The 16,905-nt window shown below is 45.5% G+C and overlaps 1 protein-coding gene across 1 annotated transcript; it reads left to right on the top strand.

Annotated features, from left to right (window-relative positions):
• The first annotated feature begins 14,880 nt into the window (after nt 1-14,880).
• On the top strand, nt 14,881-15,846 carry LOC130283117 (olfactory receptor 5B21-like). Its single transcript, XM_056532303.1, has one exon. It carries the CDS (start codon nt 14,881-14,883, stop codon nt 15,844-15,846), a length of 966 nt encoding a protein of 321 aa, XP_056388278.1.
• The last annotated feature ends 1,059 nt before the right edge of the window (nt 15,847-16,905 follow it).

The raw sequence follows: 16,905 nt of genomic DNA, 5'->3' as shown, positions 1-16,905 counted from the left end.
CCGCTCGCGATGCGCACCCCGGCTCCCGTACCTGACTCGCTCTCCGTCAGTTCTGTCCCGGCGCGCGCGGCCCCGCTCCCTAGGGCGCGCGCGCGCCGGGTCTTTGCGATTTAAAGGGCCACTGCGCCGCTGATTGGCGCAGTGGTTCCAATTAGTGTTTACACCTGTGCACTTCCCTATATCACCTCACTTCCCCTTCACTCCCTCGCCGGATCTTGTTGCCTTAGTGCCAGTGAAAGCGTTTCCTTGTGTGTTCCTAGCCTGTGTTCCAGACCTCCTGCCGTTGCCCCTGACTACGATCCTTGCTGCCTGCCCCGACCTTCTGCTACGTCCGACCTTGCTTCTGTCTACTCCCTTGTACCGCGCCAATCTTCAGCAGCCAGAGAGGTTGAGCCGTTGCTAGGGGATACGACCTGGTCACTACCGCCGCAGCAAGACCATCCCGCTTTGCGGCGGGCTCTGGTGAAAACCAGTAGTGACTTAGAACCGATCCTCTAGCACGGTCCACGCCAATCCCTCTCTGGCACAGAGGATCCACTACCTGCCAGCCGGCATCGTGACAGCGTCTGGCCTCTGTGTGGGTCAGTTGACCCGGTACGATGAGCGGTTTCAGCAAGGAGCAGGCTGGCACGGATATGCGTCCGGCCGGGTGATCATTGATGATAGGAACAGGTAACTGGACTTCTCGCAATCCCTGGTGTCCTCGTGTTAGAGAACGGTAGTAGATCGCGCGCACGATCATTTAGTGGTCCAAAAAATAAGGCGCTGCAGCCAAAGGCTAAAACATAGGCTTTGATAGTCATAAAAAAGTGGTGGTGATAAAAGTTGGAGTAGAATGTACGGCTATGCGTGTTTCAAGATGACAGTCTTATTCCTCAGTAGCCAAAAATGTATATCAGTTAGCCATCTCAAGATTCAGGTTTATATAACCTTTTCACATTTGGGAAGGAAAATTATAAGACCTGGAAAATTAGGCCACATATGGGTCATAAATAAAACCAGAAATGTTATATATAGATAAAATCTCTAATGGGAAAAAAAGAAAAAAGAAAAGGGATAGAAATAGACCCCCAAAAAAGGAGAAAAATAGATACATGAACATATGGGGATATAAAATTATGTATCGTAAGATATTTTTATGTAAACCATGTTACAAATAAAAAAAATAGTAATAGATACTCCACAATAAATTGATATATAGAACACAAAGTGAATATATTGTTAGTGGTTACACTTATGGACCATCCATACCCGATCTCTAAATTTGACTGAGCCACAACTAGAATAAAGACCCTCTAAAGAAAAAGCAGCTTAAGAGGTCCCAGTTTGTCCATTATACTGACGGCCTTTTCATTTCAGGGGGTGTCTGGTAGTAACATATTTCTACTGTAGTATTTTGTACAGTGGCCTAGCCGCACTTTTTAAGCAGAAGATTAATTATAGGGGGTTACAGAGTCACACCCAGGCTATCATGCCTGAGGGGCCCCAAAAGCTCTTCTACCAAATAGGAAGACACTGGTCCTCTAGATGACACATAATCAGTGGGTGGGTGGGGGGGGGTGGGGGTCATGTCATCGATTTTGCACTCCGGTTCAGGAGAATCGATTAGGTTATTCTTTACCTCTATAATGCAAAAAACATTTTAATGATAAGCAGTCTGTAAGGGAAAGGCGGCATTAAGGGAAGTCTATGAGTAACAAGAGTTTATTGAGGGAATTCTAGTAGGGAGAAGATGTATGGCATAATGTCTAAAAAGGACTGCAGGCATGGGGCAGTCTGTCAGGGATATAGGCCCAGATTTATCAAACTGTGTGAGAGAAAAAATAGAGTGATTTTCCCACAGCAACCAATCACAGCTCAGCTAACAAGCTCTGGTAAAGTGAAAGCTGAGCTCTGATTGGTTCTTGCGGGAAAATTACTCTATTTTGTCTCTCACGCAGTTTGAAAAATCTGGGCCATAGAGTATGAAGGACAGTCTATGAGGGAGGTTGGTTGAGGGAGAGGAGGCATGGGATGCATTTTATAAAGGAGGGGGATGAGGGAGAGGAAGTATGGGGCAGTCTATAATGGTGAGATAACATGAAGAGAAATCTGTGAGGTAGAAGAGGCATGGAGGACGATTGTAGGGAAGAGAAGGTGTGGAGAAGAGTCTGTGAGGGAAAAGAGCTATGGAGAGTAGTCTCTAAGGAATAGGAGGTGTCACAGGCAGTCTGAAATCTCATAGAACTTCTGGGATAAATATTAACTTTAATACTGCCTTAAATAGATCCCATGAGGCTATGGAAATATATTTCAGTAAAACTGTCATTGTGAACAGTGTGTGAGGGAAAGGAGGCGTAGAGGAAAGTCTATGGGTAAGATTTGTAGCTGGGTTTAACATAAATATGCATTTCTAGCATTTAAACTGAAATTTTAATAGTAGTTGAAAAAATATGAAAAAAAATCTCCAAATCTTTTCAATTAAAAATAGGTCTGGTAAAAGAATTGTTGAATGGGGTAAAGAATAGAGTCATCTGCCAGTAAAAATTTTGGTGGCAGTACCAGAACCAGTAGAGATAGTAGCCACAGCCAGGTGCCTGGTGGTAGCTGAAGCACCCCCGCCAGCCAGCAAAAGTTCTAAATGCCTTCCAGGGGTTGTGTAGTTTTGAAGAGTAGTATGGCCCTTGTGGACTAGTTGACTCTGTGGTTTTCTCAGAATTAGGAAGAAGAGTCTGATGATATCACATTGAGCCATCTTTCAGTGGACAATCTGTTCTGTCATCTTTGTCTTTGTCCCCCCCCCCCCCCCCCCCCAAACACACACACACAGAGCTAAGCAAAGGGTCATTTTGATTTTGTGGGATGGTGATAGGGATCTTTTTCACCAATTTGTTTCGGTTTTAAATCACAACAATATAGGGATGCTATTTACCTCAGAATTCGGAGAGAAATCTATAAACTTTTTAGATTTAACTATCATGATCGATGATAGCGGCTGCATACAAACATGTATATTTAGGAAAGAAACAGCAGTGAATAGTCTATTACAGTGAGGTAGTTGGCACCCTGTATCTTTAAAGCGTGGGATTCCAGTTGGACAATTCCAGAGAACCAGGCGTAATTGTTCTCAGGATTCCACATTTATTGACGAATCTGCAAAGTTGATGTGAAGGTTTCAAAATATTGGCTACCCCCGGAAATGCCTGAAGAAAGCCTTTAATCGGGCCAAAAGAACTACAAGAGTAGAGTTATTGAGGGACAAATCAGTATCCCAGTGAGGAACATCTAAAACTATCCGATGCATTGGGACATATGACAATAGAGCCACTCAGGTTTTAAACGTGATGAAGAGGTATTGGCCGATACTACGAACGAATGAGGACTTGAAAACTGTCCTGAATATTTATCCGAACATCCCGTATCGGAGGGGATCCAATTTAAGGGACCTTATGGTTCACAGCCATTTCAGTAAGAACAAGAAAGAGACATGGCTGAGAAATCCAAATGTGGGCACCTGTCCATGTGGCCAGTGCTCCTTCTGCCCCTTCGTGACCCGCCGTAAAGAGTTTACGAACCCAGTAATCGAGTATACAAACTGTACTTTGTAAATTGTAAAAGCTCAGGCATCGTGTATGTATGCGGATGTACATGCCAAAAACTCTACGTCGTGCAAGAATTCCGACGACGAATATCCAAACATCTAAGTGGCATACGAACGGGGGCTGATACCCCGATTGCTCGACATATAAGAGAAAGACATGCGAATGATCCGAGGAACTTAAAATTCTGGGGTCTTAGACAGATCAAGCTTGGTCCAAGAGGAGGCAATCTCGATAACATGCTCCTGAAAGAAGAATCCAAATGGATCTTTCGATTAAGAATGTTGACCCCGCATGGACTTAATGAGGGCTTTAACTATACAGCGTTCATCTAGATTTAGGATGAGTATATTTAGTACTACCAGCTATTTACACTATTATACACATTTTTGATAGTTTTTATTCAACCCAATATGGTGGAGACTAGTTTGAGTGTAGAATTCTTCAATATATTATTCGAACCTTTCATTTTTAACTATTTAGTAGTGACAATATACCAGACCATATACTGGAATTGTTACCTGTAGATGCAGGTTTATTCTAACTTCCCCCTCCCCCTCCCTATTATCCCCCCCATCCCCCCCCTTTTTGCGCCACTTTTAGAGTATGCTTCTGCGTGGTTCACATATGCACATTTATGCCTATTCATGATGACAGATTATAGACTGGAATTGTTACCTGTGGGTACAGGATCATTTTATCCTCCTCCCCTCCCTCCCTCCCCTTCTTCCCTTCCCTGTTTGTCTGTCTCCCCCCCCCCCCCTATTTCCCTATTTCCCTTGTCCTTCCCCCCCCTCTTTTGTACCATATTCAGTTTATAATTTTTTATTTATATATGTTTATTTATAATTTAATAGTTTATATATGCTCATATGCTACCAATGTTTAAAAGTGTGTATCTCTATCATTAATAAGAATTACATGTGAAAATGAGGTGGACCTGGAGCTACATGAAGTTATTGGCCCCAAAACAGATCGGGCAGAAAAAATCAGGTCGGTTTTTGCCTTCAATACTACAGGTGAAACCCCCACTGCACCACAGGATTTGATTTTACTCATGCAGCAAATGGAAACCCTCCAAACAAAAGAACTTAAGACTTGGTGGGATTTCCAGACACTAAACACCTATCACGAAAAGTCAATGATACCCCGTGGTTTCCGACTGAAAAAGAAACCTTCCAAAGTGTATTCCCAACAATTTGAGACCAAGTGGTACACAGCCTTATCGGAATGTTCACAGAAATTGATTTTGTACATTATGGAGGAGGAGGAGCTGGAACTAAAAAGTATAGAGACAGAGATAAAAGACCTGCAAATCAAACTGGATACACATAAAAATAATGAAAACTACAAAATGCTGGAGGATAAAATCACTGCCACAGTTGCAGAGCTAGAAAAGTCTATTATGGACATGAAAAAAGGAAAATTTATTCGGCATGTTACAGATTACCAAAAAGATTAAGTTTATACTTGGACTCTAAATAAAACTCCTACTAAGGACTACAATACACCCAAATCTATCTGAAGAACATCGGATGGAGGTAAAAAGAAATATTACCATAAACACAACCGCAAACAAAAACGCAGGGTTAGTTTCTCTGATGTAGATAGCGCCCCAGAAATATCCTCATCTAACGAAAGTCTTGCTACAGCTGTACGCCCTTCCAGCTTCACGCCCACGCCCACTGCTAGACAGGAATTGGGGTTTCTTCACATAGACACACAAGGAGAGTGTCACGATGCCGGCTGGCAGGTAGTGGATCCTCTGTGCCAGAGAGGGATTGGCGAGGACCGCGCTAGTGGACCGGTTCTAAGTCACTACTGGTTTTCACCAGAGCCCGCCGCAAAGCGGGATGGTCTTGCTGCGGCGGTAGTGACCAGGTCGTATCCACTAGCAACGGCTCACCTCTCTGACTGCTGATGATAGGCGAGGTACAAGGGAGTAGACAGAAGCAAGGTCGGACATAGCAGAAGGTCGGGGGCAGGCGGCAAGGTTCGTAGTCAGGGTGGATAGCAGAAGTTCTGGTACACAGGCTTTAGACACACAAAACGCTTTCACTAGGCACAAGGGCAACAAGATCCGGCAAGGGAGTGCATGGGAGGAGGTCAGATATAGTCAGGGACCAGGTGGAAGCCAATTAAGCTAATTGGGCCAGGCACCAATCATTGGTGCACTGGCCCTTTAAGTCTCAGGGAGCTGGCGCGCGCGCGCCCTAGAGAGCGGAGCCGCGCGCGCCAGCACATGACAGCAGGGGACGGGAACGGGTAAGTGACCTGGGATGCGACTCGCGAGCGGGCGCGTCCCGCTGTGCGAATCGCATCCCCAACGGCCGTGACAGTGCAGCGCTCCCGGTCAGCGGGACTGACCGGGGAGCTGCAGGGAGAAAGACGCCGTGAGCGCTCCGGGGAGGAGCGGGGACCCGGAGCGCTAGGCGTAACAGTACCCCCCCCCTTAGGTCTCCCCTTTTTTTTGTCCGGTGACTGCCTCCCCTGGGATGAGGACACCGGGAAGGAATGGATGGTTTCCTCAATGGCAGGCAGTACAGCAGGAGTGGGAATGGGGAGGGAGGGCAGAGGGCGAGGCCTGGCACGGGGCAGTGTGACACCAGGACGAGGGCCAAGAGGAGGCACCGAGGCTTGCCTGAGTGGACTGGGAGGGGGGGAGAGGCATTTTCTGTGGCAGGCAGAGTCCCTAACGACCTTAGGGGGACCGGATACAGGAGGAACCACAGGGTCACGGCAGGGAGTACTGGGAACCGGTTTAAGGCAGTCCTTGAAGCAAGAGGTACCCCAGCTCTTGATCTCCCCTGAGGACCAATCCAGGGTTGGGGAATGGTGTAGAAGCCAGGGTAGTCCAAGGAGAATTTCGGAAGTGCAATTGGGAAGGACCAAAAATTCAATTTTCTCGTGATGAGGTCCGATGCACATTAGGAGGGGCTCCGTGCGGTAACGCACGGTGCAATCCAACCTGGCTCCGTTGACCGCGGAAATGTGGAGTGGCTTGACAAGACGGGTCACCGGAATGCGGAATTTATTCATCAAGGACTCCCGAATAAAATTCCCAGAGGCACCAGAGTCCAGGCAGGCCACGGCTGAGAGGGAAGAGCTGGCTGAAGTAGAAATCCGTACAGGCACCGTGAGACGTGGAGAAGCCGACTTAGCATCAAGAGACGCCACACCCACGAGAGCTGGGTGCGAGCGTGCGTTTCCCAGACGTGGAGGACGGATAGGGCAATCCACCAAAAAATGTTCGGTACTGGCACAGTACAGACAAAGATTCTCTTCCTTACGGCGATTCCTCTCTTCCAGGGTCAGGCGAGACCGATCCACTTGCATGGCTTCCTCGGCGGGAGGCCTAGGCGCAGATTGCAGTGGAGACTGTGGGAGAGGTGTCCAGAGATCTAAGTCTTTTTCCTGGCGGAGCTCTTGATGTCTCTCAGAAAAACGCATGTCAATGCGAGTGGCTAGATGAATGAGTTCATGCAGGTTAGCAGGAGTTTCTCGTGCGGCCAGAACATCTTTAATGTTGCTGGATAGGCCTTTTTTAAAGGTCGCGCAGAGGGCCTCATTATTCCAGGATAGTTCAGAAGCAAGGGTACGGAATTGTATGGCGTACTCGCCAACGGAAGAATTACCCTGGACCAGGTTCAGCAGGGCAGTCTCAGCAGAAGAGGCTCGGGCAGGTTCCTCAAAGACACTTCGAATTTCCGAGAAGAAGGAGTGTACAGAGGCAGTGACGGGGTCATTGCGGTCCCAGAGCGGTGTGGCCCATGACAGGGCTTTTCCAGACAGAAGGCTGACTACGAAAGCCACCTTAGACCTTTCAGTAGGAAACTGGTCCGACATCATCTCCATGTGCAGGGAACATTGCGAAAGAAAGCCACGGCAAAACTTAGAGTCCCCATTAAATTTGTCCGGCAAGGACAGGCGGAGGCTAGGAGTGGCCACTCGCTGCGCAAGGGGTGCAGGAGCTGGCGGAGGAGATGATTGCTGCTGAAGTTGCGACTGAAGTTGCTGCACAATGGTGAATACTTCCGACAGCTGGTGGGTTAGATGGGCGATCTGTCGGGATTGCTGGGCGACCACCGTGGTGATATCAGAGATATAAGGCAGAGGGACGTCAGCGGGATCCATGGCCGGATCTACTGTCACGATGCCGGCTGGCAGGTAGTGGATCCTCTGTGCCAGAGAGGGATTGGCGAGGACCGCGCTAGTGGACCGGTTCTAAGTCACTACTGGTTTTCACCAGAGCCCGCCGCAAAGCGGGATGGTCTTGCTGCGGCGGTAGTGACCAGGTCGTATCCACTAGCAACGGCTCACCTCTCTGACTGCTGATGATAGGCGAGGTACAAGGGAGTAGACAGAAGCAAGGTCGGACGTAGCAGAAGGTCGGGGGCAGGCGGCAAGGTTCGTAGTCAGGGTGGATAGCAGAAGTTCTGGTACACAGGCTTTAGACACACAAAACGCTTTCACTAGGCACAAGGGCAACAAGATCCGGCAAGGGAGTGCATGGGAGGTGGTCAGATATAGTCAGGGACCAGGTGGAAGCCAATTAAGCTAATTGGGCCAGGCACCAATCATTGGTGCACTGGCCCTTTAAGTCTCAGGGAGCTGGCGCGCGCGCGCCCTAGAGAGCGGAGCCGCGCGCGCCAGCACATGACAGCAGGGGACGGGAACGGGTAAGTGACCTGGGATGCGACTCGCGAGCGGGCGCGTCCCGCTGTGCGAATCGCATCCCCAACGGCCGTGACAGTGCAGCGCTCCCGGTCAGCGGGACTGACCGGGGAGCTGCAGGGAGAAAGACGCCGTGAGCGCTCCGGGGAGGAGCGGGGACCCGGAGCGCTAGGCGTAACAGAGAGGAGGAAAAAGGAGGAGAAGCAAGCGGGTATGCTCTACGCTCTCGGATGCCACAAAAGTGAGTGCCAATGTGTTGAATCTGTCTGCATCTGTCGTGTCAGCAAACCAATTATCAGCCCTCAGTAAGGGTCTAAATTACATCCCTACTTGTGACTTTAACCTATTTAATACGATCATGGACATTAACAGATGGGCGAGGAAACTAACATTACGTAAACATTTTTCACAGATACCTTCTGCCCCAACGAGAGACATTGGGGTTAATGTGTTAAGTGGGGGGGGATCCAGCTATTGTTATGCAGGAACTTACAGATATGTATACTGATTTCTGTCATCAAAAAAATACACTTATATTGAAAGCATTGGAAATAGAGTCATCTGATATTTGTGATGAGGGTCAAGGTATAAATAAAACCAACAAGGATTTCTATCCAATAGCCTCCCGTCCTCCGGTTTTGAACAGATTTCAAGAGCTTGCGGAGTGTGATTTGGTTAAATTGAACAAAAATGTTGTAAAGGCAAAGCGCTCCACGGGATCTAATCTGTCCATAAATGAGACTGCGGCAATACAAGAACTTAAAAACAATGGTAACATTGTGATTCGCAATTCTGACAAAGGTGGTGCGATCGTGATTTTAGATGCAGGTCTGTATGAGAAACTCAATATGGATGTCAGGATCCGAACTGGTATGCGAAGAGGACACGGGTGGTGGATCCTCTGTGTCAGTGAGGTGATGGCGTGGGCCGTACCAGGGGAACGGAATCTAAGGGGTTACTGGTTTTCACCTGAGCCCGCCGCAAAGCAGGATGGACTTGCAGCGGCAGGTAACCCCCAGGTCGTTCCACCCGATAGCGACTAAACCTCACTGACGGGTGAGACAGGCGCGGTACACAAGGATAAGGCAAGAGCAAGGTCGAACGTAGCAGAAGGTCTGGGCAGGCAGCAACGGTTCGTAGTCAGGGGCAACGGCAAGGGTCTGGGTACACAGGCAATGGAACACACAGAAATGCTTTCTAAGGGCACAAGGCAACAAGATCCAGCAGGGACAGGAAGGGGAAGTGGGTTTATAAAGTGTAGGGAGTGTTAGGAACTAATTGGGCCAGGTACCAATTAATGGTGCACTAGCCCTTTAAATCTGAGAGACCCGGCGCGCGCTCGCCCTAGAGAGCGGGGCCGCGCGCCGGGACTGTGCAGGAGGACAGGTGAGAGACACGGATCGCGTCCCTTCCGGGAACATGGGAGCAGCGCTCGCGGTCAGCGGTGCCGACCGGAGCGCTGCATATGGAGGCACGCCGCGAGCGCTCCGGGGAAACAGCAGGACCCGGAGCGCTCGGCATGACAATGGATATGCTTCACTATCGCACCACCTACAGGCAATTATCAAGCAATCCCACAAAAAGTTGCCAGATAGCACTCAATAAGTTATTGGAGGAGGGAGTAACTATGGGTGTCATTGAGAAAAAGATGAAGGAATTTCTTATGGTACCTGATCCTGTCACCCCAGTCTTCCACTCTCTCCCCAAGGTCCATAAAGGGGTTTTTCCACCTCCCCTGCGCCCCATAGTGGCAGGCATTGGATCACATGGGGAGAGACTGGGAGACTGGGTTGACAGCTATTTGCAGCCACTGACTAGGGTTACCCAGAGCTACATCAGAGACACTAAACATGTTTTGGACATTATGGAGCACATCCAATGGGATGAAACATATGCCTGGGCTACATGCGATGTAGCATCCCTTTATCCATCCATTCCCTGGGAGGAGGGTCTCCATGCACTGGCTAAACATATGGATTGCTATAGCACCTACTCCCCTCGTTTGAAGGAATTTATTTTGATGGCGACAGAATTTTTGTTAAAAAAGAATTTTTTTATGTTTAACGGCCACTTTTTACTTCAAACCAGGGGAGCATCGATGGGGGCTAAGTACTCCCCATTGTTTGCCAACATTTATATGAGCCAGTGGGAAGAGAAGGTCATTTTTTCTGATGCCAACCCATTCCAATCACACTTCAAGTGGATGGGGAGGTATATAGATGATCTCCTCCTCATATGGAAGGGGACAGAGAGAGAATTTGTGGAGTTCATGGAATATATCAATTTTAATAACCTCAATCTCTCCTTTATGTCCACTTTTTCGTATAACAGCATTTCCTTCCTGGACGTGTGTTTTTCCACCAGAAACAACGGCGTTGTGGTGGCTCCGTACAGGAAGGAGAACGCAGGTAATTCTATATTACAAGCTAGCTCTTGTCATCCACTACATGTGTTAAACAATATCCCCTTTGGGGAGGGGTGTAGACTTAGACGTAATTGTTCAGAAGAAAGCACTTTCTTGACAGAATCTGACTTACTTTTTGCCAGGCTGAGGGATAGGGGTATAATAGGGGTATAATGCTTCTGTCCTGAATAAAGCTAGAGATAGAGCAGCTGCTCTAGACAGACGCACACTTATATCTTCAAAGCCATACAGAAAGGATCCAATAACATAGAGCAATGATCACGCTCCATACTTTATTACTCAATATAGCAGGCAATATCATAAGATAGGAGAAATTATTAGGAGATACCTGCCTATTTTGGAGCAAGATCATATGTTCTGTGATTTGTTACAAAACAATGTTAGAATGGTGTCAAAGAGGGGACCTTTTTTGGGTACTATTCTTTCTCCCAGCATGTACAATAGTTCGAGTAAGAACAAGGGGAATGGTGAAGGTACTTGGCTCCGACATATTGGCAATTGGAAATGTGGTCACAACATTTGTGTCACATGCAAACATATGCATGTAGACAAACAGTTTCATTCGTATTCTAACAATAAAACTTATCAAATGAAAGACTATATTAATTGCAACTCTAAGAATATTATCTATTTAGCTTCTTGCAAAATTTCCCATTGCCAATATGTCGGGCACATGAGTAATACATTAAAAACCAAGATACACAGGCATATGTCAGATGCCAGAAATGCACTTTCATTCAATATTTCATCCTTATCTAGACACTTTAAAAATATCCATAATGGAAATGTGGACTCCCTGCAGGTCATGGGAATTGAAAAAGTGAAAAGACCTATAAGAGGAGGCAATATGAAGAGGTTAATATTGAATCGCGAATCCTATTGGATGTTTATGTTGGGGACTAGGGAACCCAACGGGCTTAATTTACGTCAAGACCTCATACTAACATGCTAATGTTTGTTATTGTTATACTACCTCTACAGTCCTTTTCCATTCCCTTAGGTACCATACCTTCCATTGTACATTATACATAATTTATCCAATTTAAAAAGTAATAATAAATATATATCTTTTTAGTATATATGGAAGATTGTATTCAGACTATTGGAAATTGGTTGGATATTTTTCTATACACAATTTAGTATTTTTGTATTATCATAAAACTTGTAATAAGTATTAGTTGGATTTTGTGTCTGGTTCCATGCCGCTTTTTATCTTCATCCTGACTCTTTTCTGTGTCAATGATCATGTGACTAGATATTTGTGTATATAAGTTCAGTGTCACACTATGTTTTTATGCCATGACTAAGGGCTCAACAGCCTGAAACGCGCAGGCGATTGCCTCCTGTACTATTTGTCATTTTGCATATTGAATAAAGCACCGGATTTTACCTGCTTCTATTGTGCCGGACCTCATCTATTGTATGTGAAAATGAAGCTCTTATATATATCTAAGTTCACTGATATTGTGGACCTATTGAGTGATATGCGCATGTGCGGCATCTATACCCAGCGCCGGGAGGCCGGTCATCTTGTCTGTGGAAGCAGGACACAGAGCGCATGCGCAACCAGGCACGGGATACACGCGGCCATTGTTTACATGGGGGCCGGAGGTCCGGATCATGTGAGTCAACACAGGTCACGTGATATCGGCATCACGTAATCGGATTACGGGAATGACGCCGGAAATAAGATTGCAGATCTGAGGATTGGTAGTAGGAATGATGTCAGCTAATTGGCATCTGACATCAGTGAATAAAAGTATATATGATTGGCCCATGCATAGAGAGTGGATTGTTCATTGAACCCTATTGGTTTATACTGAATATGAGGGAGCAATAGGCCACTTTTGATTGACTGATGCCTCCTATCTCACAATTGGTGTATTTAGGGGGGAGGGTTAGGGGTATTTATATAAATAGAACCCATTTGACTTCTACACTCAGTGCTGTCAGTCATTCTCCCTGATGAAGCCACGTATGTAGTGAAACATGTAGGGGTGTGACAGCTTACTTTTTAATTTGCAAGCCCATGTTGTACCCTCTTGGCTACATAATACCCTATATTGTGACATTGGCTCTAGCACCCTATCTACAGTGCACAGTAGTTATATGGTTGCTTTTTCTCTGCCATTGGCAGTGGATAGCACAGTGTCAGTCATCCCTAAAAAGTACTCCCATTAGAAGGGGCTTGTCCCTGGGAGACATCCTGATGATATGATATGATATGAGAGATCCTGATGATATGACCACCTGTGGTTTCCGTGTTCTATGAATTGAGACCTATTCATTGTCACAAATTAGGGATTTAGATATCACAGGAATCAGACTGGAACAACATGGGCTTCTGATTTTAATTGTGTGTCTCACCAGTTTCTACTAATTTTGCATTAAAAGTTACGTTTTATGTTTTATAAAACACATAGTAATATAGGTTTTTTGTTAACCCCTTTTGGGTTAAATTGTTGTTATATAGAAGGATAGAATTGATCACGAGGAGGAGTTGTGTCATAGTCAGTCTTTTGAATGTGTTGTTGGGGTGGTGAACGTGGAAGCAGTGTCTGAGCATAGTGGAACCGGTTGAGGTAGCTGTGGTGATGAGATTATAAGACATCATGGTGAATGTGCTGATGGGGAGCAAGAAGACTATGATCAGACATCAGAAGTTCATACTGAGAGAAGTGGTGGGGATAATGAAGAGGAGTTTAAGGATGATGATGTCAGCAGGCCTGTTAGTTTGATCAACTCAGGAGCAGGTGATGGGGATGCTGTTGCATCTGCAGGCTTGAGAAAAAAGCTTTCCAGAGGAGGGGCACAGTTGGGTGGTGGTGTACCTATAACTTTACGGTATCCAGCCGTGTGAAAATTCTCTTTTATCTTAAGAGGTACAGAAAACCAGGCACAATGCCATCTCTGCAAAAAGAAAGTAAGGCACAGGCAGGGTCTGAGTTTAGGAATAAGGCCTCTACGTAAGCACATGGAGCGGCTTACCGAGGCCTGGCCACATGTATAACCAGTTCATCACTGCCTGCTGTCCAATGGCTACAGCTACCACTACTAAGTCCATTTATACCTGCTGACACTGGCAGGTGTATTGTGTGCATGAAGGGCATCTGCCAACAAGCAGGAATAGCATTAGTGTAGCATCAGAGAGAGTGTTCTGTGCAGCAGACCCCTAAGCCAACAAGATTGTCTGCCAGCAACGTGAAAAACATTCATTAAAATGTATCAGGGATGGAGTAGGGAGGAATTTGAACCTTCTGTGCAAGATGCCACTGATTAGACAGTACTAGTTCCACCACCCCTGCTGTCCGCTGCCTACTACAAATCCGACCAATTTAACAAATCTCACCTGCTGTGAACTGGCTACTACAGCTCCCACCAGTACACCAGTTTCGGCTATATGCTGGCTACTACCCTGCGCCCAGTCCCCCTCTGCCTGCTGTCAGCTGGATACTACAACTCCCACCAGTCAACCATTGCCTGCTGTGCGCTGGTTACTACAACTACCACCAGTCCACCATTGCTTGCTGCCCTGTCTGCTGGATACTACAACTCCCATTAGGCCACCACTGCCTGCTAACCTTATATTTTACCTACAGCAACTCACACCAGTCCACCACCCTTGCTGCTACCACTACTACCAGCCAGGCCTACACATACACAGCTATTCCTTCTTCACTATTTTGGGACACCAATCCTGTTGCAACTCCCTAAAGGGAGAATTTTTGAAACGTTCATGAAAACGTTTGAAGCTTCTTTTATTGTCGGTACACAGAGAATTTGTTCAGCATGACTTAACATTTTCCGAAACTTCCAAACTTTTGAAAAGTTCTCTCACCTCTATGTATGATCAAGGATGTGATGTTTCTATAGAATGGAGAATGGGAAACCAATATACAATTTGTTTGCCTGTAAGCTAATTACATTATTTACTATATTTATATATATATATATATATATATATATATATATATATATAAATAATTATATGAGACTTAGTCATCATTACTGCACAATGTTATTCTCCTGAACAGATTCCAGTAATTGTCATTCCCATGAGCTTTAAATCTTTTCAGTGAATTGTTATGAGATCCTTCTTGTATAAATGCACCTGAGATATCTCCTGTTCTCTATAAGCCATCCATGCGTCTCCAGGAGTCTGTGTAGAACATTTTGTTCATCCTTTCATCTCATCAGAGGAAAATGGAGGCAACAAACTTGACTGTCAATGATTTTGTTCTCCTCGGCTTCTATGAGCTTCCAAGCTTCCAGTTGGGTTTATTTCTCATATTTTTGGTCGTCTATGTAGCGACTTTGCTTGGAAATTCAATAACAAGTGGTCTATTTTGCTTTGATCCTCATTTTCACAGTCCCATGTATATTCTCCTATGTAACATGGCTATGGTGGATATTTCCTTCACCTCTGTGGTTCTTCCCAAGTTGTTGGATGTCTTTTTAACAGGGAACAATGTCATCTCCTACACCGGTTGTATTGCTCAGGCCTTCTTATTTGCTCTGATCATTGTCTCAGAATATTTCATCCTTGCTGCTATGGCCTATGATCGCTATGTAGCCATATGTCACCCTTTACGTTATTCTTATTTTATGAGTCTTACAGTCTGTTTCTGGATGTCACTGACATCTTGGGGTATAGGACTCCTTGAGGGAATTCTTTGTGCCATTCTCATGTCATCTTGTATATTTTGTGGGTCACATGAAATAGACCATCTGTTCTGTGATCTGAAGCCTCTTATGAAGCTTTCTTGTAGTGACACACGTACTATAGAAATAGTAATACTTGTACTTGGTTGCTTCACTGGTTTCATCCCATCACTTTCCACCTTGGTGTCCTACATGTATATTATCTCCACAATCTTGAAGATTCACTCCAAGGAAGGAAGACACAAAACCTTCTCCACCTGCTCCTCACATCTCACAGTCATCCTCTTGTTTTATGGAACAATGTTTGGCATGTATATGAGACCCAAGTCCAGCTATTCCATAAAACAGGACAAGATGTTTGCCATATTGTATGCCGGAGTCATTCCAATGCTCAACCCTCTCATTTACAGCTTAAAAAATCAGGAGGTCAAAAAAGCTCTGTGCAAAATAGGGAAAAGAGCGTTTCTAACCAAAGACTATGCCAAATGGGATATAAATAAAAGATAATACGGTATCAAGGACTCTTCTTAAAGGGGATATTCATATGGAGTTAGTTGTGTACATAGATGTCATAGAGGGGTCCCCGACTCCAGATTCACACTATTAACTAGAGTAGAGATCATTGTGGAGAAGACATATCTCCGAGAGCAGTGACCGCAAACTGTGGCCCTCCAGATGTTGCAAAACTTCAACTCCCAGCAGGCCCGGACAGCCGTTGGCTGGGCCACAGTTTGAGACCACTGCTATAGAGGACCCGGCTTGTCTGTAATTCACAGTGCACATGTACAAACCAAAATCAGACATTACCAAAGTTTTAGACAGGTGTGGGCAAATGCTGTAAACGAAGAATGTCTTCAAAAATAGAAGCCTTAATAGTACATTTTGATCAGTAAACAAAATGCAAAGTGAATGAACAGAGGAGAAATCTATATCAAATCAATTTTTGGCATGAACCCCCCCCCCTTGTTTAGCCTTAAAAACAGCATCAATTCTTTAGGCACCCTTGCAAAAAGTCAGGAATTTTGTAAAAAATTATAGTCAAGTTTCTCAAACAAACAAGTTACAATGATCCTCATATTGATATGTAGCTTGAAACACATTCAATAACTGAAACAGTTGTCCTCAATGCTGGAAAATACCGCCAGATAGTTATCCATCATGCAGTACCCTCAGAAAGGCGTCTCATTCTGCAGCAGGATAACAAATCCAAACTTTCAGCCAGTGCCATTCAAGGGGTACTCCACTGGAAAACATTTTCTTTTAAATCAACTGGTGCCAGAAAGTTAAACAGATTTGTAAATTACTTCTATTAAAAAATCTTAATCCTTCCAGTACTTATCAGCTGCTGTATTCTCCACAGGAAGTTCTTTTCTTTTTGAATTTTCTTTCTGTCTGACCACAGTGCTCTCTGCTGACTCCTCTGTCCATGTCAGGAACTGTCCAGAGTAGGAGCAAATCCCATAGCAAACCTATCCTGCTCTGGACAGTTCCTGACATGGACAGAGGTGTCAGCAGAGAGCACTGTGGTCAGACAGAAAGGAAATTCATAAAGAAAAGAACTTTCTC

This window comes from Hyla sarda, chromosome 7 (assembly GCF_029499605.1).
Source record: "Hyla sarda isolate aHylSar1 chromosome 7, aHylSar1.hap1, whole genome shotgun sequence".
NCBI lineage: Eukaryota > Metazoa > Chordata > Amphibia > Anura > Hylidae > Hyla > Hyla sarda.
Note: the sequence above shows the minus strand (reverse complement) of the source record. Positions and strands in the feature narration are given on the sequence as shown.